Raw genomic sequence first — 26,717 nt, forward strand, 5'->3', positions numbered from 1 at the left:
AAGGTGCCGCTGATTTCTCTTGCTGTTTGACGCCATTATTGGGTCATTATTTTATTGATTAAATACTGTCACGCTAGAAAGAGAATAATATTGTCTAATTACGGAAGATGGAAACCAATTTTTTTAAAAAAGATTAAAAATGTATATATTGGTTATGCCATAGCAATGGCTGTCCATAGCAAATGAATATAGCAATAAGGGTTCAATTATAGCACACCCGGTATGCCGTATGATAAACTCCGGGGAGAAGGAGGAGTGGCAATTGAATACTGCTAGAATCACACAGGGCATTTTGGGATGTGCAGGCTTCTGAGTGCCTTTCCAGCGAGGATGTCCCTATCACTCTATTCCATTAGGGTTCAAGCAACTTTAGGCAATGTTGTCATGATTTTAGCTTTATTGTGATATCTTACTCTAATTAATAGGTGGTATTTAGAATTAGAAAACATAGCTGTTTTCTTACAACAGCACTGGTACACCCTCCTAGATGTGTGTGGTACTGTAGCTCAGCCCCATAACGACTCATTGGAGATGAATACCAGATACAACCCATGGACAGGCTGTCTGCCGGTTTTGTAAGAAAGTAGCCATATTTTTTCTAATCCCAGACAACTTTCCTCATTTTTAATCAAAGGGTTTCCCCACTAAATATATTACCTATAAACAGGATAAGTGATAAACGTATGATTACTGGGGGATGAGTCCACTGTGCACCACCAAATGTCTAAACAGAGTTCTAAAGTTCCTCATGTGAAATTGAGTGGTAGTCCGCATATATAACCACTGCATTAATTTCTGTGAGGCTGATGGGACAGTTATCTCTGTCAGACCCATAGAAGTGTATGGTGGTGGTCCTAGACACATGCTACTGCTACTTTTGCTCCTGGGACTTTGGAATCCCCATTTTTAGGATCAGTGGAGGTCCCAGTTGAGATACTCCCAGTAATTATAAGGAGACTTCCAGAGTAAATAGGTAACAACTATATTTGGTGAGATGAATCACATTAATAATACTAAGTGGTGTTCTAAAGAAGCAGAAGGATTACAAAAAATCATCAAAATACAGTAGAGTATGCATAATAAATCAAGGAGGTGTTAAATGAATATGAAAGAAGTACATTCTTGGAATACTTATGATCATTTATAGGAGCCAATAATCGGTAAATGAGCATTCATAAGAACACTCATTCCAGACTATCTGCACATGTAAGCAGGTTAGTAAACACCTAGCAAACATGCAAAATGGTCATCGCTCAGCTGTGATACTTTTTAGGCTTGCTTAAAAATTATCGCAATCAGCAGCATATTGAATGGAAACAGGTGATGTGCTGCCGATAGCCTGATATTCTATGAGCACAGAGAAATTGGATTAACAATGGTTCTGTGTGCATAGAAGGTTCGCCGTCATTTCTAAAGATGCCAGAAAATGACAGCTAATCGGCTTGTATATAACCTGGATCGTGCCCTATAAACCCGCCATTATAAGTTGTGAGAAAAAGATAATTATCTGATTGCTCACAATAAACTATGGCACTGAAGGTTATCAGTATTAACCAGATTTTTTAAATTTGGCTCTGAAAAAATAGAACAAGAACATCGCAATTTTTGGTCAAGGTCAAACTATAATTGTTCTCTCAATTTTTTTCATAGAAAAACAATTCCAGGAAAGAATGGACTTACTAGTGTGAACAGATCCCAATTTGCTGATTATACCACACTGTGCTGAGCACATAGTAATGTCTATATGTATATGTGGTGTCTAATAATAAAGAATAGTAATAGTGCTAAAGTAGGTACTCACTCAAAGAAGGTTGTCCATCCAGTTTCATCACTTTTTGTTGCAAGGAGCCCACTGTTGCCATGGTAGGTTAATAATACCAGTTCTTGTCCTTGGGCAGTCATGCTCTTCAGACAGCCATTAGTACCAATTGTCAACCAGATTACTTGATTGTCAGGTGCAACTATTCTGACTGGCATGCGGTTTGGATCCCTTCTGATGCGCAGGGTATTTCCATTGCTGTCAGTCACTGCTGTTATGTCATTCTCATTACTGTAGCTGAAGTTATATAAGTAGTCTCCAGTTATTAAGCTCATTGTAAATTGATGGGTGCCATTGATATCAAAAATGTAAAGTTCTTGATCATTTGGGGATGCAACTTCATAATAATTGATTGAACTCAGCACAGGCTTGTTTTTGGAGACCGCACGGATTCTGATATTGCCCAGATCTGCAATGTATAACGTGCCATCCGGGGAGGCAGAAAGTGATGAAGGGGCACTTAATTTGGCATCTTTTGCATAACCATCACCATTCTGGTAGCAGTCACAGTTCGCATCGTTTTTGCAGTCACACTCTGATGGTATACCAGCGACCAATGAAATCTCTCCATCGGTAGTGACCTGTCGTATCCGATTGACCTTCTTCTCATCAGTTTCTGTAATGTACAGCACTCCACTGTAGGATACTGCGATCGCAGTGGCAGATTCTAGTATTGCTTGAACGGCATATTTTCCCACCGAGTACTCAACACCTGGAACTTGGCAGTACATTGGCCTCCCTGCAGCAATGCGGACCTGGCGGTTTTCAGTGATTTGTAATACTACATTGTTGTCCAGGACATATATAGAGTTGTCCATTGGATTGATAGCTAGATCTGTAGGCCACTCCAATCTTACCTGATGAATGCAAAGTAGCAAAGGTTACAAAGTGAATTATAGCAACACAATGTTATCGATAGACCAGTCATTAGTTATAAAAAAAATTGTTTAATTCTTGATAAATACAAAAAATTGCAAAGTGCTTGCAAAAAACCCCAACTTTGCAGTTGACTCCTTATTAAATATCCTCTCTGTTCCAAAGAACACACGGATTTTCAATTCTATTGTGGGCAACTTGTTGCCTAGGTTATCGGCCACCTCTGCTTTAGAGCATGCAAGCACTGCTTCACTGTCTCTGCACTCCTCAGATGCTGCAGAGTTGCCTCTGCTTGCAGCATGGGACAGTGCACAGTCCAAACAAGAGGCACGACTATGTTGCTAGTCCGAACTGTCAAACTTCAGAAGCATACTATAACCAAGCACACAGGGAGCTGGAAGGGAGAGGAGCAGTGTGCTCTTGAAGAAAGATGAAACAATCCCTTTATTTACTATTTCCTGAGTGATGACGCTTTGTTTGAGAATTCCAGTCCATGCAATGATATCCGTTTCAGGGGCTGGCCTAGTCCCTGCTCTAGTGAGCAGGTGTCGGTTGTCAATTCTGACAGAGGCTCAGTAGGATCTTGTTACCGTACAAGTACAAGTGACAATGAGCTCCCTCGCTGGCTCTGATCAGTACTGATGAGCTGGCAAGAGAGCGCACTGTCAGTGTGTATTGTAAGGAGAGAACGGGTGAGCAGAGACCATCGTGCACCCGCAAGCAACGTCACTCCAAAAACATACTGATAGGGAATTTAGATTGTGAGCCCCAGTGGGAATAGTAATGATGATGTCTGTAAAGTGCTGTGGAATATGATGGTGCTATATAAGCAAGTAAAATTAATTCATTTTTATTTTTTTTTAAGTAAATAAATTTTTGCCTGCCAATTTTAACAAACGCTACTTGTCAAAAGTCACGTGGCACTTGGTCTCCTCATCCTGCAACATGCCCGATCACATGCCGTACATGATGCTTGGGTATTTCCCAAATGTATGTGTCTGTGTTACCATATAAATGGGCAGACCTGAGGCCCAAATGCACTTCTGACCGCCCCTTACGTAACATCACTTATTATGAAACGTATATTGGGGAAGGTCCAAACATGGAAAAATCAAGTGCATGATGCATAATGTATGGCATGTGATTGGGCATGTCACCATGTGTAACATCACCCATATTAATGTTTTCAGAAAAAAAAACCTTATAACTACAAATATAAAATACAGGCATCTCGGCATGTCTAATCTATCTTGCATCTATACATATCAACTTGTAATCACTGACATTCTCAGAAGACAGAATACCAGCTTATACCTATAAATAACAGGTTCTTGGCACAATAACAGCGAGGCTCTATAAATATGGAGCTTAGCTAAACTCATTAGTATCATTAGTATATTACCTCGCTGATATGCATGCTTGTGTCACAGGTCAGAGGCCGCGCCGAGGTCAGGTCATTTGATCCAAGTAATGTTGATATGATGCCATTTTGATCTACTTTTCTGATGACCTTTCCATCCACAAAGTAGATTAATCCGTTCTTATCCACAGCAATTCCTTTATGTGAGCAGACAATAGTTCAGGACCACATATAACACAGATCACTAGTTACAATTTACTGTTTCCTTATCTCTTCCTAAATACATTAGTGTGGGGGCTCACAAAGCATTACAGCACGAGATAAGATGAGGAATGCTTATAAGAAATGTTATAAGGCAAATGTCACCCGAGCTTAGGGAAAACCTTGAGCGGTGGCAGTTGCAGACATTATTTATCATCCAGCTTTCTAAGGTAATATTCAGATGCGGCAGATTTATTGCAGAATTTCTGTAAGTAAAAATCCGTTCAGTTTATATGAACGGGGTTTTTCTGGTGGGAAACGCCTGGATTTCTGCAATTTCCATTTAGCTGAATGGGATAGTCATTGAAATATCTACAACTATTTTATATACAGTTATATCTTTATTTTTTTTGTATTGGTAATCAAAAATAATTTGCAATAAATCTTTCACCCCAAGACTCAGGAATGTGATGTTGGTGCCATGGACTATGCTCTTTAAAAAAAAAAAAAAAAGAATAATAATAAATATATATATATATCTATACAGTGATGTGAAAAAGTGTTTCTTATTCTTTTGCATGTCTGTCACACTTAAATGTTACAGTTCACAAAACAAATTTAAATATTAGACAAAGATAACACAAGTAAACACAAAATGCAGTTTTTAAATGAAGGTCTTTATTATTAAGGGAAAAAGAAATCCAAACCTACAGGTTTGAAAAAGTGATTGCCCCCTAAACCTAATAACTGGTTGGGCCACCCTTAGTAGCAACAACTGCAATCAAGCATTTGCAATAACTGTCAATGAATCTTTTACAACGCTCTGGAGGAATTTTGGCCCACTCATCTCAGCAAAATTGTTGTAATTAAGCCACATTGGAGGGTTTCCGAGCATGAACCGCCTTTTTAAGATCATGCCTCAGCATTTCAATCGGATTAAGGTCAGGACTTTGACTAGGCCACTCCAAAGTCTTAATTTTGTTTTTCTGAAGCCATTCAGAGGTGGACTTGCTGGTGTGTTTTGTATCATTGTTGTGCTGCCTAACCCAAGTGCACTTCAGCTTGAAGTCACGAACAGATGGTCGGACATTCTCCTTCAGGATTTTTTGCTAGACAGCAGAATTCATGGTTCCATTTAACACAGCAAGTCTTCCAGGTCCTGAAGCAGCAAAACAGCCCCAGACCATAACATTACCACCACATTTTACTATTGGTATGATGTTCCTTTTCTGAAGTGCTGTGCTACTTCTACACTAGATGTAATGGGACATACACCTTCCAAAAAGTTAAACTTTTGTCTCGTCAGTCCCCATAGAATTCTCCCAAAAGTCTTGGAGATCATCAAGATGTTTTCTGGCAAAACTGAGATGAGCCTTTATGTTATTTTTGTTCAGCAGTGGTTTTCATTTTGGAACTTTGCCATGCATGCCATTTTTGCCCAGTCACTTTCTTATGGTGAAGTCGTGAACACTGGCTTTAACTGAGGCAAGTGAGACCTTTGGATGTTGTTGTGGTGTCTTTTGTGACCTCTTTGATGAGTCGTCGCTGCGCTCATGGGGTAATTTTGGTCAGCCGGACACTTCTGGGAAGGTTCACCACTGTTCCATGTTTTCGCAATTTGTGGATAATGGCTCTCACTGTGGTTCGCTGGAGTCACAAAGCTTTGGAAATGGCTTTATAACATTTTCCAGACAGATAGATCTCAATTACTTTGTCATTTGTTCTTGAATTTCTGTGGATTGCAGCATGATGTCTAGCTTTTGAGGATCTTTTTGTCTACTTCACTTCGTCAGGCAGGTCCTATTCAAGTGATTTCTTGATTGAGAACAGGTTTCAGTAATAAGGCCTGTCTCTGGCTAGGGAAGTTGAACTCAGCTTCCCAAAGATATGATAAACCCCAGTTAACTTAGGTTTTATGGGGGAAAGAGAGGAAATCACCTTTTCACACAGGGCCCTGTAGGTTGGATTCCTTTTTTCCTTAATAATAAAGACTTTCTTTTAAAAACCGCATTTTGTGTTTACTTGTGTTAAGTGTGACAAACATGCAAAATAATAAGAAATCAGGAAGGGGCAAACACTTTTTCACACCACTATATGTATATTTATTTTATTATGAATGAGTCAAAAGGTCTATCCACGAGAAACAGACTTTATATAATTGGAAGACTGGTAAGCGTTTTGGAAATTATACCCAAAAACTCAGTGGCAGACAGGACACAGACAGAAGAAGGCACAGGTGTAAGAACAATATATGGGGCCTTTGCAGTCCAGTAGTTACTTATAATGCACCATTCCACCTGCTTTGGAGGTGTTGGTGGCCCCCTTACCTCTCGGGCCTTTGTGCGGCAGCACATGTTGCATCAATGATATGCATAAACTAGGATACATAGCTTTCCCTCTTTACAGGGAAAAAACAGCTTAGCCGCTCAGTTTAACATTATTTTTCTCTTACAAAATGTCCTCTGTGATCAGAACCATCAAAAATCTCATAGAGGTCAATTATTTGAGCCACATGCTGACATAAAACAAATTCCTTGTGTGATACAGAACCAAAAACTTTAATGAACACCAGTGTGGAGAAATCTCCAGCTCATGTTTTAATAATGGCCAGGATTATGAATCCGCTGCAATATATGCCATGCACTAGAAATAAAGATGTGTTGCTAAAAGATCTGCATTAGTTTGGGGACCTAGTCTCACACTGTTATTTGACACATCCAGATAATATTAATATTTTAGTTCAGATCGCCTCCATCTTCATCATTAATTTTGCTTATAGAGCAGCACCTCAAAGAAGAAAATCTATGTCCTGTCGCATTTCACACTTGCTAATCTCCAGAGCTCTAGAAATTCATTTTGTATGTTATCAGAGCCCTAACAAATAACAGACACCTCCACAAAGAAATAGGGCCTAACTCATCTTCATCGTTTGCGTTTTGTTTGTAAGTTACTTTACTTTTTCTTTCTTGTGTAATTTTTTTTTTGCACAAATTTTTCTAAATGGCTCATGCAAGTTTATCAATTTTGTGCAAAATCAAAATTGCTCTCCGTTTTTGTCTTAAACCTTTTAGTAACTTTCCATTTCAAAAGTAACATTTTGAGTTAAAATGTTGCAAAATTTGGGCAAAAATTGAAGGTGTACATAAAATCATTCCAGGAAAGGACAGGAGTACATTTGCAAAAAAATATAGCTAATTTTGTAAAAAACTGCAATTGAATTGCTCATAAACGTCTGAAAACTCCACTACTCCACCCTCAATGGCAAACAAAAAAACAGTAGGTGAACATATATAAAATAGGCTTTACAAAAGGTGCAAATTAAATGAAAAACAGGGTGCAAAACACCAAAATCTAGAGAAAAAAATAGGCAGTCTCCAAAAGGTCTGTATACATTTTAATATTTCCTGATATGACATTGAGATGTGAGATGTCGGAATATGTAAAAGCAGCGCCGATTGCCATTTTATAAACTTGAGTAATGCTGACTGAGGTCATATTTAAATTAATGCCACTGTAAAAGTTCTGGAACTTGTGGGTTCAGAACCTTCCAACAGTTGAATCCCATTAAAATTAAAGCTGTCCATTATGGACCTATGAGTCTTCTCAGATACCAGGACCAAAGACCAAATATAAATGAAGACAGGACTACTTACCCAATACGAGGATGTATTATATTGACACTTTTTGCAGATTAATGTTTTTTGGTATAACATGCAGCAGCCAGATTCCAAATACTCACCTTTTGGAGTGGTGAGCGTAGCCTCGACAGCCTTTCCCCCTTCTCCGCACCTCGCCTCATCAAAAGGAGTGCACTGTTCCCCTGTGCCAGCAATCACTTCAGCATTCTTGATTAAATCCTTCGCTCCTGTAAGTGACTTAGGATGGTATATTTTGCGGGTGTTTGCATCAGACACGTACAGATCTCCAGTCACAGGGTCAGTGGCCAGGTAATAGCGATGAGCTAAGTTGCTACTGTACAAATAAACAATAAAGAGAATATTAGAGAATCAAGGAAGGCAGAGTACATGACATTAACATAAAGGCAATGTATGAATACACAGGGGTCCAAGGTTCTTCATCTTCACATAATCATATAATTTGTCCAATTTAGCTTAATTACCGCCAACTCGCCTTTTTATTGACCTGAGAAATAAGACATTAGCATCCCGTAATGGGTAAAATGCATCAGGTGTCAAATTTATACTATAGCTGCCATTCTGCTGCATCGACCACAATTTGTTTTGGCCTCATTCGTAATCATTTAAAGGGAACCTGTTACCAGTTTTGTCATATATAAACTATAAGTATGATCTTATTCAGTGCTGCATTCCATAAATGCTGATATAACCCCCTGACTCCCCCTGTATACCTCCCAAAAACCTTGTTAAGTTGTCCCACGCTGCATGGTAATTGGGTTGGTCTGGTCTGATGGGCGTGGTTCCAGGCCTCTGGGAGGTCTACAGGAGGAGTCTGGGGGTTGCATCAACATTTATGAACTGCAGCCCAGGCGCTGAATAAAATAATAGTTATAGTTCGTATAAAACAAAACTGGTGACAGGTTCCCTATAACCCCCCCTAGGTGCCACTGTCAATAATGACAGCAGTATCTAAATGGTTAACAGAGCCCCAGAGGCTCCCTCTTTAACCCTGAGATTGCTTTGTGTGGTTCTGATAATTGACAAGGCGATCTGGGGACAATTAATGGACACAGTGTCTGCCAGCTATGACCATGTAACACATTCACCTAAATTTACCAGTAACAAAGTGCAATGTGTCTTGAAAAAATCTCCGAACCACCGGTTAGGTAGAAGCAATCCAATATTATTACCATGTAAAGTGACATGAGTCAGATTTGAAAAGTTTGGACTTGTCACTAAGGGGTTAACGCTCCATACATAACTTTATATCTGCTGGGTACTTTATATCAGCTGCTCAGTATGTGACAAGAACCAGCTCAGATGATCAAACGGGTAATGAATTATTGAGACAATGCGGCTACACTTGTCAGTAATGTTGGTATACCATGCTTCATGCTACCCAATATCGTGTATACGGTGCAGGTTCACCATTATAACCGTATATCCACAAGATAAGACTCTGAGCTTCTGGTAGTATGATTCCAAGCCTAATTTAAGCTTACAATAAATTTAGCAATGGTTCGGGCCCGTATGACAAGAGAAATAACGCTGGACAGACACTCACAGAGACCTATACCCACAGGTCCACCTTTATTGGCATATAGCAATAGACCCATAGTGATGGCTACACGTTATTAATAATGTATAGGATTTATAAGTGATGGACATGGCAAAATCTTGACCTTGCTAAATCAATTTACAGAGATTATGGAATCTGTTCTAATGGCAGTTATATCCTAAAGACAAGGGATATCCACAAAGCATTTCCCCTGATAGCCTTCCTAGATAAATATATAGTTAGACGTCGAAGTTTCAACTTTTACTGATATAGAGATGATTCCTATAGAATCAGACATGGATTTTTAAGGAGATAGAGACATAATCAGATAGACAGACAGATAGATAGATTGATATATTTATAAATAGATATATTTCTTATTATAGGATGATACATATATGATAAGTAAATAGAAAGATAGATATGACAAAGAAACATGATAGAGTGAGATCGTAGATAGTATGATAGATATAATGTGAATAGATAAGTGGATATTCGTAATAAGCATTTGACAGAGATATAAAAAAAGAATAGATAGATTTGCCGATTATAGGATGATAGATATGTGATAAATAAATAGATAGATAATCTGTAAGACAAAGAAACATATGACAGAGAAATATGAGAGAGAACGCATAAACAGATAGATAAATATCAGACAGATACAATCATGGCCGAAAGCGTTAGTACCCTTAAAATTGCCCCAGAAAATGAAGTATTTCTCCTAGAAAATTATTGCAATTACACATGTTCTGTTATACACATGTTCATTTCCTTTGTGTGTATTGGAACAACACAAAAAAAACAAGAAAAAAGGCAAAAAAATATGCATAATTTCAAACAGAAACCCAAAAAGGTGAGGACAAAATTTTTGGCACCTTTCCAAAATTATGGGTAAACAACTTTGATGCTGTGATGCCCGTTCAAACTCACCTGTGGCAAGTAACAGGTGTGGGCAATATGAAAATCACACCAGGAACCAGATAAAAAGGGGAGAAGTTGACTCATTCTATGCATTGTGTGTCTGTGCAAGAGTAAACTGTGAAGGAAGAAGCGCATAATTGGGTAAAACCCTAATATAGAAGACAGTAAAAACAATAGGTTTGCTCACATTGGGTGGTTGTGTGAAGACACAACAGCTATAAATGTTTAGATAGCTGGTGGAAAGATCCGCCAGATGAAAATGACCAAAACAGGAAAAAATACGTTTAAAAATTGGCTGCTCTGTCAAGTGTTTCTTTTACACTTGATAAAGATGCCAGTAAGGCATTGAAACACATAGTGGACAATAAAGAACCTTCTAAAAATATCGCAGCAAGAGGCTTCTTTCCAGCAGTGAAGTCAATTTTTAAACTTGTTTTTATCCTGTTTTGTTAAAACTAAGCATGGAGAACAGAAAGAGGAGAAAATAACTGTCTGAGGACTTAAGAACCAAAATTGTTGAAAAATATCAACATTCTCAAGGTTACAAGTCCATCTCTAGAGATCTTGATTTTCCTTTGTCCACAGTGTGCAACATAATCAAGAAGCTTACTACAACCCATGGCACTGTAGCCAATCTCCCTGGACATCAAGAGCAGAGAAAAATTCATGAAAGGTTGCAACGCAGGATAGTCCGGATGGTGGATAAACAGCCCCAATCAAGTTCCAAAGCAATTCAAGCAGTCCTACAGGCTCAGACTGCTGAAACAGAGACATAAAAAGCCACAATGTATGTGAGTAAGCCAAAATCCTTCTGGGAAAGCATCTTGTGGACAGATGAGACCGATATAGAGATTTTTGGTAAAGCACATCATTCTGTTTACCGAAAACGGAATGAGGCCTGCAAAGAAAAGAACACAGTACCTACAGTCAAATATGGTGGAGGTTCGAAGATGTTTTGGAGATGTTTTGCTGCCTTTAGAACTGTCTGCAAGGCATCATGAAATCTGGAGATTACCAACGGATTTTGGGTCGCAATGTAGAGCTCAGTGTCAGAAAGCTTGGTCTGCGTTCTAGGTCATGGGTCTTCCAGCAGGACAATGACCCCAAACATATTTCAAGAAGCACCCAAAAATGGATGGAAACAAAGCGCTGGAGAGTTCTGAAGTGGCCAGCAACGAGTCCGAATCTAAATCCCATTGAACACCTGTTGAGAGATCTTAAAATTGCTGTTGGAAGAAGGCACCCTTCAAATATGAGACCAGGAGTAGTTTGCAAAAGAAGAGTGGTCCCAAATTCCAGCTGAGAGGTGTAAGAAACTCGTTGATGGTTATAGAAAGCGATTGATTGTAGTTATTTATTTCAAAAAGTCTCCAACCAAATATTAAGTTGAGGGTGCCAACAATTTTGTCCAGACCATTTTTGGGGGGGTTTTGTGTGAAATTACCGTATTTTTCGGACTATAAGACGCACTTTTTTCTTCCAAAATTTTGGAGGAAAATGGGGAGTGCGTCTTATAGTCTGAATGTTGGGGGGGGGGTGATTATACATGTGGAGTGTGGGGGGAGCGGTATAGGTGGAGGAGCGGGGCACAGGAGACAGCAGCCGCCTGCTGCAGCCTACACTGTCCCCGCTGCTAAAGAAAATGAATATGGGCGTGGGGAGCACTGAATATTCATGCTCCTTAATAGCGGTACACAGTGTAGCCACGCTGCGGCTCTTGCTGCTGCCGGCTATCTCCTGCGCCCGCTCATTAAAGGTCATGGATATTCAACCTCTCTCCATGCCCATGGGCGTGGGGAGGGGGTGAATATTCATGCCCTTTAAAGAGCGGGCACAGGAGATAGCCGGCAGCAGCAGGAGCCGCAGCGCGGCTCCGCTGTGTGCCGGCTATGAAGGAGAGTGAAGTCACTGCTCCGAGGGCACACAGACCCGGCGTGAGGAGCAGTGACTTCCGGCAGCTGATCTCTCCTTGTGAGCCGAGCATGGCAGTGACGTCATGCGCGGCTCACATGCAGAGATCAGTGCGGGCAAACAGGACGCAGCGCTGGAGGAGAGAAGAAAGGTGAGTAGGAGTGTTTATTTTTTTAATGTGCAGCATGATGGGGATTAGGGGGACCATGCATACCAGGATAGGGATTAGGGGTGCCATACATACCAGGATAGGGATTAGGGGTGCCATGCATACCAGGATAGGGATTAGGGGTGCCATGCATATCAGGATAGGGATGAGGGGTACCATGCATACTAGGAGAGGGATGAGGGGTACAATGCATATCAGGATAGGGATGAGGGGTGCCATGCATATCAGGATAGGGATGAGGGGTGCCATGCTTACCAGGGTAGGGATATGGGGTACCATGCATACTAGGACAGGGATGAGGGGTGCCATGCATATCAGGATAGGGATGAGGGGTGCCATGCATATCAGGATAGGGATAAGGGGTACCATGCATACCAGGATGGGGATTGCTGTGCCATGCATACCAGGATGGGGATTGCTGTGCCATGCATACCAGAATAGGGATGAGGGGTGCCATGCATACCAGGACAGGGATGAGGGGTGCCATGCATACCAGGACAAGGATGAGGGGTGCCATGCATACCATGATAGGGATGAGGGGTGCCATGCATACCAGGATAAGGATGAGGGGTGCCATACATACCAGGATAAGGATGAGGGGTGCCATGCATACCAGGATGGAGGGATGCCAGGCATACCAGGATGGGGATGGGGACCACGTATAGAGTTGGAGGACATTACCCCTATACCAGTGTCAGCAGAAGACCCTCTCCCCCTTAAAAGTGCATCATGACCACATTTTTTGCTTAAATTTTTTTTTTTTCCTCCTCTAAAATCTAGGTGCGTCTTATGGTCCGGTGCGTCTTATAGTCCGAAAACTACGATATGTCCAATTTGTCTTTTTTTTCACAGTTTTTTTTTGTTGTACCAATACACACAAAGGAAATAGATATGTGTATAACAAAACATGTGTAATTGCAATAATTTTCTGGGAGAAATACTTCATTTTCTGGAACAATTTCAAAGACTGTATTAGATAGATAGAGAGATAAATCAATAGATAGATAGATAGATAGACAGAAGCCACCTTAAGTGTTAAATTTACTTTTTACTAGAAACATTGTAACATTTCAATTATGAGAAAATTATGAGAAAGAATGAACATATAATTTTACACTTTCACTGCTTTTACTACACTAATTGCAAGGTGCCAGTTTTCTACTGCTTCCTAATTAGCACCAGCACATACCTGTGATTTTTTACTAGCTCTCAGATATTAGAGGGTATTATAGCTAAATGATATGCTTGGTTTACCTGTTCGAGCTGATTGCTAGGAGCGTGCTTTTGCTTTTGTTCATTGTGCTGCTGAGCATTGGGAGCGCTGGGTGCAGACATGCTGCCTCCTGAACAGACAGCTCTCAAATTGCCCTTTTAGTAAACATCAGTGTCACTAATTTGCTAGAACAAATGTTCAAGTGAGCCATTTTCTATGAGTAATTTAACATTGTTCTTTTTTTGCTGCTTTGCATTTAATCCTTGTGTGCAATTTTCATTAAAAAAATGCATCTTTATTCATGCAGTCCCAGCTAAATTCGCTATTAGTTTAGAATAATCAGCGAATACTGGAGAATTTTTTCCTTAAACAGCTGATGGGGCATGTCAAGCAGGGCTTGTTAGGAGGGCTATGAAATCTCGAGGAAGCAGTAGCATGCTGTTCCCTTAGGGTGCCAGCTCTCAGATTAGCTTTGGGCATGGTAACCCACATGTCACAGTGGCAGGAAGACAGTTGGTCATGCATTTGCATAATATGAAAAAGCAATGATAAACAATTTAATGTCCATTTATTCAGAGACGAAAAGTTATAGTTCACAAGGGAATAAGCTAAGTAAAAAAAAAAGAATAACTACTTTACTATAGAAGCATAAGGTAAAAAAAGAAACCTGCTGAGCCGGTGCAAAAAAACTCCCTTATATCAGTTGTTTTAAAGGAAGAGTTGAAGACCTAGTCACCATTCTCTGTCCAGACATGTGACATGATCTAAAACCATCAAATTGCAATGAGAATTCAGTCATTTCTGTTCATCTGCATTATACACATGACCTAAGCAATGCAGAAAAATATCCCACTAGCAAATCTACTAATAATCCACCATGCATGAACAAGAGCTCATACACATTTACATCTTATTTCCGTCTGACCCTGCAGAGCTGCTGCATTAGTTGGCAGAGATGTGCCCTTGAATGCTATTGAGTTGGCAAAGTGATACAGACAACTATGGAAAACATTCGCCTGTTCGTCAAATTAGTTGATTTGTAGAGTTCTGTGCAACAAGGGATGGTGGCCACAAAAGGCACATGCCTATGAATTGCTCCGTGGAGAAGGGTGCCCACTGTCAGGGTCACTACTGGATTAGTGAAGACCTACTAATTTTGATTAAATTGTCTGAGCCCAATGCCAGCAACAAGGCAACCTGTCCACATGGGAATCTAAACTAACAGACATACCTCTCCTAGGCCTAAGACTATAAATTTAAAGGGCAGGTAGGAACCAGTAATGCTCAGACGTGGACAGATGGGAGGAGTGATCAACCAATAAACCAATAATCTTATAAATGTGCCCCTGCTGTGTACTGTGTAATGTCCGTGTCTGACCGTGCAGGAACATGGTCTGATCATACCACAGCTCCTGGGCAGGGGAGGAAGGAAAAGAGTATACAGACACTACAGCAGGGGATCACAACTGATTATTTTGTGAGGTAAAGCATTTCACTACCTGTTTTTTAAAAATGTTTTACCTCAAAGGAAGAATCAGCTGTGATCCCCTGATGTAATGTCTGTATATTCTTTTACTTCCCCCCTGCCCAGGAGATGAGGTATGATCAGACCATGTTCCTGTACGGTCAGACACATCCATTACACAGTACACAGCAGGGGCACATTTATAAGATTATCTCAGCACAGGAACATTTTATTTAAACACATCCAATTGTGGAAATTATTTTTATTCCAAGATCTATTGATTAAAATGAACTTTGTTCATGGGAAAACACCTTTAAATTAGACAGACAGTACCATAATACAGCAAATAACTGTGAAAGCCAACTTTAAGTATCTTTATTCCATAAAGTATAGTGACTATGCTATGACCACGTGAATATACATTTCCAAAACCTGATGACAACCTCAGCACACTGTTGTGCAGAAACAATTTATCATCTACATCAATATTTCCATTCTACCTGCCCTGAATATTGAAAAATACTTATGCATATGTATGAACATTGATGTCAATGGTGATTTCAATCCACACAAATAGTGCAACAGATAAAATTCAGAAGGAACAGTCAGAATCTGGTAGAAGTATGAACTAGGGGTCTGGACCTGTACATTCAGGTGATCGTAGCTGAGCACCGAAGAAAGGTAACATGTTAAAAATGTTTTTCATGATTGCTATCCTTTTAATTTAAATGAACTGAAGAATTAGTAAAAATGTTTTAAAAAAAAGGCTTAGTACAGCTTAAAAAAGCAATACTCTCCTTACCGATTTCCCGCTGCTTCCAGTTGGATGCTTCCTATTCTCTTCTGGTCTCTTAATTCCTGCTGCAATTAAAGAAGCCCTCCCATCTATATTTTTTTATTAAATGTGTGTATATAGGTGCATGTAATGTAGTGTGAGTGTATTAATATCCTCATCTACCGCTGCTCTCTCCGGGATTCAGCAACGTTCTGCACCTCTTCTCAATTACCTCATTGCACTGCAGTGACTTTTACATTGCAAGCCTATGGGGTGTCAGAACGAGGATACATAGGCTTTTATAATAAAAGAGATTTCCGGCTCATGCAAGGCTATAGAATGAGACCGCTAATCACAATTGCTGTGACGTCACTGAGAAGAGGAACAGAATGGCGCTGGATTCCTGGAGAAAGCTACAGTAGTGGAGTATATTAATACCACCACTCCAATGTTTTTCTTTCAGCGCTGGAGTGGTGCTTTAAGTGTAAACCGCGTGCCCCTGATGATTTACTCACCCTCCGGCGTCACCCCTAGTTTTCAGCACCACTCTGGTCCCATGGCACCATCTTGTGAGCACAGCTTCTGACAGCCGAAAGTCAGAAGCTCTGCTCACAAACTCTCAATACAAGTCTATGAGACACAAAACAAGGCTCTCATAAACTTGTATTGAAAAGTGACCTCCGATGCACTCCAGCATACACTGGTCACTTTTCACAGGAGACAAACCAGAGCGTCGGGAAAACCGATGAAGGCGACGGAAGGTGAGTATATGACAAGGAGCAGGTGATTTACATTTAAAGCACCGCTTCAACCGTGCAATAAAAAAAAATGCTGGAGTGGTGCTTTAAGGTCAGCAGGTATGACCCAGAGTTGGGATGTTGGTTCTGCAACCACTCATTAGTCACTGACTGTTGGAGGCATTTGTTTCAGCAGGAAGAAGAAACCATTGAGGTTCGGTTTTGGAAAGGGATCACCAGGGATTAGTGGGGTGAGTTCTACTTCTATTACTTTTTAAACTATTCTGAGCTTTTAGTTAAAAGTGTTTACCTGTCAAACAACCCCTTCAAACTTTCTGAAGAATGTGGAGATGAGACACAACTTATTTTGTCTTAGCATGACTTCTTTATTTCAGCTACACTTTGATTTAAAAAAGTTGAGTAATTTAATCACATTTCCTTATTATTGACCTTTTGTTTTTCCCTGTGCAATCTTGGAAGTGTTTGAATAGAATATTAAATATTACTAGGCCTTCATATCTTATAAATCGCATTGTAATCATACATTTTACATTAAAGATATTTAAATGCGGCCCCAATATTCCAAGTTTATCTAAAAGGAGTTTTACAAAGAAACGAAAGATCAAACAAAAACAGGAGAAAAAAGCAGCGGATCTTAAATACATTGCTCAGTAAAAACATCAATACAATGGCCAGATATGAGAGCCCTATTAATGAGTCTGAACATGTAGGACTCACAGCTTCTTCTCACTTTCTTTTTTCTATGCTGTGCAGTTATAGAACAAATAAAAGTTATCATTTTGCTAAGGACACCGGAAAAATTAGTTCCATTTGTGATGAGTTTACAAATACAAAACTAAAATAAATCTGCATCTCTGTGCGAGCGTTAAACATCTGTTCACACAGTACATGTGATTTAGTAAAAATAAATACATTTATAATAAATTAACACATTCTTCATACCAAGAACAGGAAGCAATAACCCTGCTATTAACGAGGAAAGGGGATGAGAAATTTAGCTCTAATAAATGCTGGATGCTGTCAGCATTGTGCTCGGTGATAAATAATAAAGTTCAGCTTGTTAGTTGCACTTGCATTTTCTAATAACGGGAAGTGAAATGGTTCAAGAGATTCTAAATAAATCCATTAAATGATATAAAGGAGCACGAACTGTACAGGAAGTGCATAGCAAGTTATTACCATATAGTCATTGTGTGCTGCTATTCTTCAGTGACTGTCTGAGGTAAGTAACTTTAATGCGCGGAAAACAATCTGATTAGCGATGAATTTTGCAGTAGAAATGTTTAAATTGGTGTTTCCTCTTTAATATTTTATCATTTAAAACATTAAACTGGGTATAGCCAAGTAATATAAAAACTGAAACAAACTATGGGCCAAATTCATGAAGATGATTTTACCCGAATTCTAGCGTAAAACAACTTTTTGTGCAGCTAAAAGTTGCTTCGAATTTTTCCGACTTTTGATGTTATTACGTCAAAATGGGGCATGACACGGCTCGCCCATCTAATTCATCAAAAGTTATTCCAAAGTGGAATAACCTTACACCAGAAATGCTACTCCAGTCCCGGACAGTCAGTTCTGACATGCCAGTTGTAAGGAGAACCTAATTCTTAATGAACTAGGTGCACCTTACTCCAGTAATTTTTCTCATTAAGATTGGCGTGCAAATCACCAGCCTTAATGAATCGGGCCCTATGTGTTCATTTTTTGTAAAATGTCCTGGTTATTGACTGGAGATGAGCGAATCGATTTGCAGGACACTGGTACAGCATTCACATCAGTATTCTATGGGCATTAACTGGGGAGTCCTGCAAACTGTCTCCTATCTGGTGGAATCCCCAAGGCTCCTACTTGTGGGCATAGCACGGTATCATCAATGCGTCATGATGGTGCTCCAGGCCAAGTAATCAGAAGAGGTGCCAGGGATACCAGCAGGAAGGAGGAGGTTCACAGGGTTCTCGTACAGCAGCCATGGGATACTGACATGGTCACTGGATTCACTCTCTACTGGGGACACACTGACCCTTTTATGGCATTTTTTTACCATATGGGATGGTATTTGAAATACCAACATATCTAGTTATATTTTGGATTTATTAAAATGCAGACCAATCTTCAGGCACCAAGTTATAGAGCAAGGGAAGCTGAGCAGATTGATTTATAGTTTTGTAAGGATAAAGTCAGTATAACCTGGGATTTTAAACCTCTGCTCTTTCTGGGGTTTTTGGTCCAGCAGGTGGTCCTATCAGTGACTGACAGCTATATTTCTATAAGAGTGCATGCAGATATAGCTGTCAGTCACTGATAGGAAAATACCAGCAAGAGCAGAGGATTAAATGATGAAAACATGGGTTATACTCTGAGACAGACATATCACTGGTGAAACCTGTGCAGCCGTATAGGGGTCCATTTCCACCCCCAAAGCAGGTGAAATTATGATGCGCTATTGAACTGCAAAGGGGCCCATATATTGTTCTTTCACAGGGGCCCTATTCTGTCTGTGTCCGCCAGTGGTCATACTGACTCTATCCTTACAAAACTATACAGTTATATGAAAAAGTTTGGGCACCCCTATTAATCTTAAGCTTAATGTTTTATAAAAATTGGTGTTTTTGCAACAGCTATTTCAGTTTGATATATGTAATAAGTGTTGGACATAGTAATGTTTCTACCTTGAAATGAGGTTTATTGTACTAACAGAAAATGTGCAATCTGCATTCAAACAAAATTTGACAGGTGCATAAGTATGGGCACCCTTATCATTTTCTTGTTTTAAATACTCCTACCTACTTTTTACTGACTTACTAAAGCACTTTTTTTGGTTTTGTAACCTCATTGAGCTTTGAACTTCAGAGCCAGGTGTATGCAATCATGAGAAAAGCTACTTAAAGTGGCCACTTGCAAGTTGTTCTCCTGTTTGAATCTCCTCTGAAGAGTGGCATCATGGGCTCCTCAAAACAACTGTCAAATCATCTGAAAACAAGGATTATTCAACATAGTTGTTCAAGGGAAGAATACAAGAAGCTGTCTCAGAGATTTAACCTGTCAGTTTCCACTGTGAGGAACATAGTAAGGAAATGGAAGAACACAGGGACAGTTCTTGTTAAGGCCAGAAGTGGCAGGCCAAGAAAAACATCAGAAAGGCAGAGAAGAAGAATGGTGAGATCAGTCAAGGACAATCCTCAGACCACCTCCAGAGAGCTGCAGCATCAACTTGCTGCAGATGGTGTCACTGTGCATCGGTCAACTATACAACGCACTTTGCACAAGGAGAAGCTGTATGGGAGAGTGATGCGAAAGAAGCCATTTCTGCAAGCACGCCACAAACAGAGTCGGCTGAGGTATGCAAAAGCACATTTGGAGAAGCCAATTTCTTTTTGGAAGAAGGTCCTGTGGACTGATGAAACCAAGATTGAGTTGTTTGGTCATACAAAAAGGCGTTATGCATGGCGGCAAAAAAACACAGCATTCCAAGAAAAACACTTGCTACCCACAGTAAAATTTGGTGGAGGTTCCATCATACTTTGGGGCGGTGTGGCCAATGCCGGCACCGGGAATCTTGTTAAAGTTGAGGGACGCATGGATTCCACTCAGTATCAGCAGATTCTTGACAATAATGTTCAAGAATCAGTGATAAAGTTGAAGTTACGCAGGGGATGGATCTTTCAGCAAGACAATGATCCAAAACACCGCTCCAAATCTACTCAGGCATTCACGCAGAGGAACAATTGCAATGTTCTGGAATGGCCATCCCAGTCCCCAGACCTGAATATCATTGAACATCTGTGGGATCATTTGAAGAGGGCTGTCCATGCTCGGCGACCATCAAACTTAACTGAACTGGAATTGTTTTGTAAAGAGGAATGGTCAAAAATACCTTCATCCAGGATCCAGGAACTCATTAAAAGCTACAGGAAGCGACTGGAGGCTGTTATTTTTGCAAAAGGAGGATCTACTCAATATTAATGTCACTTTTCTGGTGAGGTGCCCATACTTATGCACCTGTCAAATTTTGTTTGAATGCAGATTGCACATTTTCTGTTGGTACAATAAACCTCATTTCAAGGCAGAAACATTACTGTGTCCAACAGTTATTACATATATCAAACTGAAATAGCTGTTGCAAAAACACCAATTTTTATAAAACATTAAGCTTAAGATTAATAGGGGTGCCCAAACTTTTTCATATAACTGTATATCAATCTGCTCAGCTCCCCCTCCTCTATTACATGATGCCTACATATTGGATGGCAATTTCATGATGACAGCTTCTCTTTAAGAATAAAATTTACCATGATGAGAAGGTCTCCACAATTTATTATAGTAGAAATGAAGCACCGAAGATTACAGACGCTTATTGCAGACGTACTCAGCAGGGTTTGCTATGCTTGCTTTAAAGATTTTAACAAACTTTTCTTTCACTGCTGCAGCCAAGATTTACTACACATGTATCGGTAAAGAATCCATTATGGCAACCAATTCTAGACATTAGCTTGAATCAATATTTGTCCTTTAATCCTTTCCTCTTCTCTTTTCTCTTGTTCTGCTCAATGGTGATTACCTTATTTTGGTGTCTGGCTATACCACCAAGAGAATTAAAATAGAATTTTAAGAAAAAATTAGGCTTAGAAAATAAATGCACAATTTGGGATTCTTGCTAGAACAATGATACAGATCCCTCTAAGCTTTGGAGTATTAGGGTAAAGTCGTTACGCCGGATTGTAAATGTTGCATCTGGAGTAAATAAAATACAGAGTTTACTTTGTGGACTAAGCAACGCTTGCTTCACATCATAAAACGGCTGCACTAAAACCTTTAGCAAACCAAAAAAGGTCGAAGGGGCAAAACCTGGCGCAGCAGGTTTACAGTTGTGTTCCTCTAATGGACATAAAAATGACCAATTATATCAGGTTACTAATCATGCTATGTGAAACTGCATAAAGATGCAAAGTGCTTTTATATTCCCTCGTTTACCGGGATACTTAAGTGCAACATTATTATTAAGAAATCTTTACAGAGGCACTGAAATCCCTGCTAGGAGCCGGCATGCTGCAAATGCTTATTAAAATTGTTCATTAATAGGCAAAAACAACATGGGGCTTTATTTAAAACAATTAGCAAAACAAGCACATTTTTTAGCATTAAATTGCTGCGAGAATAATCATGTGGAAGTGGAAGTCCAGCGACTATTATTGTTATCATCTTAGCTTAGCATGCCTTCTCTTTTGCATAGATTAATTCCACGTACAGTTAAAGGTTTGCATTGCCTTGTCAAACCTGAACCATAATATCGCACAATGGCACCCACTAAACAGCATCATTATGTGCTATTTAAGGGAACTGTGGAAGTGAGAACGGTGCCCCCTCCAGTTTCTCTAAAAAAGGGCTAGAACAAAAGTAAAGTGTGTCATATGACCTTTCATGTCTGTACTAAATGGCTAAAGGCCCCTTCTATAATCGTCCTAACGAGCCTTCATTAGATCGTTCAGACCCAGCTATTGGCCCGTGTAAAATTCCTTTAGCCATTTAGTATAGACAAGAAAGGCCACATGACACAGTTTGCTTTTGTTCTAGTCCTTTTCATTTAGAAACTGGAAAGCTGTGGAGTCAAACTTTGTGGGCGCAGTTGTGCTATAGTTCAGACCTTACAGGACAATATAAATTCTTTGTTCATAATAGAACTTGTGCTGCTATATTCCCTTTAATTGTACATAATATTAAAAGGAGTCTGTCAGGAAAAATGGCTGTTCAAACCAAGCACAGCTGCCTCCTATTCTTTGATTTTACAGTTCTCATTTTACAGTGGAAAGAGCGGAGATAGATGGAAGAAAGTAGGTGAGAAGGTGCTCTGATCTGCCCCGCCACTTCAAGGGTGCAACACGTATTTGTGCTTGGTTTAATCAGTCATATTTTGCTGACAAATTCCCCTAAATCCATACAACACAACGGAGTTACCATTGTGATGTGTGATGGCCACTCTTTGCTCTCCTGATCTCACTGAAGAGCAGTGTGTGATTATACCTGACACATCTGCAGGTTCCTCTCACTGCAGAGCTGTGTGTGATTATACTTGACACATCTGCAGGTTCCTCTCACTGCAGAGCTGTGTGTGATTATACCTGACAAATCTGCAGGTTCCTCTCACTGCAGAGCTGTGTGTGATTATACCTGACACATCTGCAGGTTCCTTCCACTGCAGAGCTGTGTGCGATTATACCTGACATATCTGCAGGTTCCTCTCCCTGCAGAGCTGTGTGTGATTATACCTGACACATCTGCAGACTCCTCTCCCTGCAGAGCTGTGTGTGATTATACCTGACACATCTGCAGGTTCCTCTCCCTGCAGAGCTGTGTGTGATTATACCTGACACATCTGCAGGCTCCTCTCACTGCAGAGCTGTGTGCGATTATACCTGACACATCTGCAGGCTCCTCTCCCTGCAGAGCTGTGTGTGATTATACCTGACACATCTGCAGGTTCCTCTCACTGCAGAGCTGTGTGCGATTATACCTGACACATCTGCAGGTTCCTCTCACTGCAGAGCTGTGTGTGATTATACCTGACTCATCTGCAGGTTCCTCTCACAGCAGAGCTGTGTGTGATTATACCTGACACATCTGCAGGCTCCTCTCACTGCAGAGCTGTGTGTGATTATACCTGACACATCTGCAGGTTCCTCTCACTGCAGAGCTGTGTGTGATTATACCTGACTCATCTGCAGGTTCCTCTCACAGCAGAGCTGTGTGTGATTATACCTGACACATCTGCAGGCTCCTCTCACAGCAGAGCTGTGTGTGATTATACCTGACACATCTGCAGGCTCCTCTCCCTGCAGAGCTCGGTGTGATTATACCTGACACATCTGCAGGCTCCTCTCCCTGCAGAGCTCTGTGTGATTATTCCTGACACATCTGCAGGCTCCTCTCACTGCAGAGCTGTGTGTGATTATACCTGACACATCTGCAGGCTCCTCTCCCTGCAGAGCTGTGTGTGATTATACCTGACACATGTGCAGGCTCCACTCTCTGCAGAACTGTGTGTGATTATACCTGACACATCTGCAGGTTCCTCTCACTGCAGAGCTGTGTGTGATTATACCTGACACATCTGCAGGCTCCTCTTACTGTAGAGCTGTGTGTGATTATACCTGACACATCTGCAGGCTCCTCTCACTGCAGAGCTGTGTGTCATTATACCTGACACATCTGCAGGTTCCTCTCCCTTCAGAGCTGTGTGTGATTATACCTGACACATCTGCAGGCTCCTCTCACTGAAGAGTTGTGTGTGATTATACCTGACACATCTGCAGGTTCCTCTCACTGCACAGCTGTGTGTGATTATACCTGACGCATCTTCAGGTTCTTCTCACTGCACAGCTGTGTGTGATTATACCTGACACATCTGAAGGCTTCTCTTAGCTTCAGTTTCCATTTCACAGGCAGCCAGTGCTGGAATAAGGCAGAGCTGTGAGAGCTGCAAATGTGTTTGTCAGGAGACTAACTTCAGTTCTACTGTTCTGTGTTAGTTATATGTCTCACACTGGTAACTCCCCACTTATTAAAATAATCTCTGCAGCCAAATTCTCAGGAAGATATATGTCCGGGCCATAGCCCTGTACAGCCCATTTACATATAATAAAAATGTGGATTTCTCAGGAATAAGATGTCAGATTGCAGATATCAAGGTGTCATTTTATTCAGCTTCCTACATGCACATATAGATGGCTTAGAAGGGTTGATTCTACTGAAAGATTCCTTTAATGATCATTTGTCCTCATACAATTTTCACTGGTTTGCATAAAAAGGCCTCTAAATCAGTGCTAATTGGCTTGGTATATTGTTGATCGATGCTCGTTCAGGCATGAAATCTGCCCAAAGGGCCATACATGTTAGCTCAAGCTCATTAGACTAACGTTGGCCGATCCTACCGATATCGCCAGAATTGACCAACAGTTTAATGTGTATTGGGGCGCCCAATTGTCGCTTGATAGATTATGTTGGGGGACAGAAGGATCCGGCATGTCCGATTTCCAACTGCTGATCATTTTGCTCTCTAAGAGATAAGCTGCCACCAGCGATGTCATCAGGCATCAGCTTTCTCATAGAGAACTCAAGAGTGCTTGGGCGCACGACCAGCTAAGTGCTTCCTTTGTATAGGAGAGTTTGGGGAGAAAGCACCAGCCAAACAATCAGCCAAACCATCGCTTGGACGTCAGCTAGTATATTAGGGAACCAAAAAACTAAAGCTTTGTTGAAAGGGTTTGTCTTATAACCATGGCAGAGTTTATGTGCTCACATATCTTACTACGATGCATATCTGGGTCAATCTCCAGAACAGGGGCTCTTTTGACCCTCATCCAGTCCAATGAAGTGGCCTATGGGTATGCCACACTGTCCAAGATGAGGATTCCCCTTTAAGGCTTTACACAACATATACTGGAACACGTGTCCATATCCCGCTATCCCTTGGAAAATAATATGGCAGGATTTAACCACAAGTCAGATACAGTGAGAAAATTGCTATATTTTCCTGCAAATATTTTCTTACAGATAACACTATATCAGCCAACTCCTCCTTATCCTCCTATTACCTGCATCACTGCCCCTGTCTATTCACAGACTGCTCAATGCTGTTACTCGGCCCCAAGGGCATGCTTTGCCTCCAACTATTGGGCATGAAATGAGTCCTCCCATAAGGAGTAGTCATTTATAACTCCTGAATCTCCCGAAACAGTAGCTACAATCATATGTCCAATACTACAGAGAGGAAAAAGTAGTAACTTAGCTAGAATTTAACGTATCATTCTCTTTGTATCATACGCTGTTGTACATAGAGTTTATTACACACGTGACAGTCATTTTCAGGAGAACTGATTATCTAGAGGATAATAATAATTATTATTTCTATAGTGCCAACATATTCCGCAGCACTTTACAATTCAGAGGATCTGTTATTATTTCAGATACCTATAAAAAATTGGTTACAATGTATAATTTACTCGAACTCCTAACCATCACCCATCATCATGAGTAATGTATGCGGTATTACTACACCTTAAGGCTGAATCACAGGGGCATGGTTATATGTATGTAATGGAAGCTCTGCACTGCCATTGTATAGTATATTACAACACCTTTATGATAGCCAGGACAACTAACTAAATCAGGACATAACATTCAGTTTCATTAGTACATGAATAGGATTGGCTGATTGACAACTCTAGATTAATTTATGGGTTCTGTTTAGCCAAACAGATATTGGGAACTGAGCATTAATAGAAGTGGTCCTCTCTAACGTAAAAGGCCATAAGCCGCAATGCAAAATCTGTAAAAGGGCCAAAAGGGTAGGTTCACACTAGCGTTTTTCATTTTGAGTGCTGCCTGTGAAAAAACATACAGCACATGGACAGCATTAGGAGCAATATTATTTAATTGAGCTGATCAGACAAGCCATTTTTTTCACTGACTGAATCTGCATGTTTAAAAAATATCAGCATGCAATGGTTTCTTCCAGACAGTATGTCAGACTCGCCCATTCAAATCTATGAGTGCGCAGAAAATAAGGAATACTATACGGATCATCAGTATAACATCTGATTTTTCCTGATTTATTGCAATTCTGTAGCATAGGTAACTGTAAATGGTCTTGTAAATAATTAATAGCTGCTACTGTAAAAAACAGATTGCATACGGACTTCACACGGATGACGACATTTTTTACGCTCGTGTGAGCCTGGTCTAATCGGGTCTTTATTATATAGAGGACTTTGACCTACAGCAATGTTATTCAGAGAGATTTCTAGGCTGATGTCTAGGACCGCACCGGCACTAGGGGCCTGTCTTTTTTAAGTGCGTTCTATGGCTCCAATAATTAAAGGCACATTGACCGGTAGCTATTAGTATACGTGTATATTTATCACGGCGGACCTACTTTGCACATGCGTCAGGATGGTGACATCTTTCCGCTTCCTCCCTTATTAAACCTCCATGAGCAATACAGTCTACTTGTGACCTTGATCACGTGTGCTTGAACATTTCCATTATTTATAT

The 26,717-nt window shown here is 40.4% G+C and overlaps 1 protein-coding gene across 17 annotated transcripts in view; it reads right to left on the bottom strand.

The window, feature by feature from the left end:
* TENM3 (teneurin transmembrane protein 3) overlaps window positions 1-26,717 on the bottom strand; it is a 1,704,102-nt gene that overhangs the window by 44,254 nt on the left and 1,633,131 nt on the right. For all 17 annotated transcript variants that reach the window (XM_073643373.1, XM_073643362.1, XM_073643479.1 and 14 more), the window contains 3 exons: window positions 7,996-8,228; window positions 4,098-4,252; window positions 1,802-2,676 (listed from right to left, as the gene is read on the bottom strand). In XM_073643373.1, coding sequence (XP_073499474.1) covers window positions 1,802-2,676; window positions 4,098-4,252; window positions 7,996-8,228 — 1,263 coding nt within the window. The remainder of the gene's footprint in view (window positions 1-1,801; window positions 2,677-4,097; window positions 4,253-7,995; window positions 8,229-26,717) is intronic.

The sequence above is a fragment of the Phyllobates terribilis genome, unplaced genomic scaffold (genome assembly GCF_046119375.1).
Source record: "Phyllobates terribilis strain yellow unplaced genomic scaffold, ASM4611937v1 Scaffold_1__5_contigs__length_1240528914, whole genome shotgun sequence".
Taxonomy (NCBI): Eukaryota; Metazoa; Chordata; class Amphibia; order Anura; family Dendrobatidae; genus Phyllobates; species Phyllobates terribilis.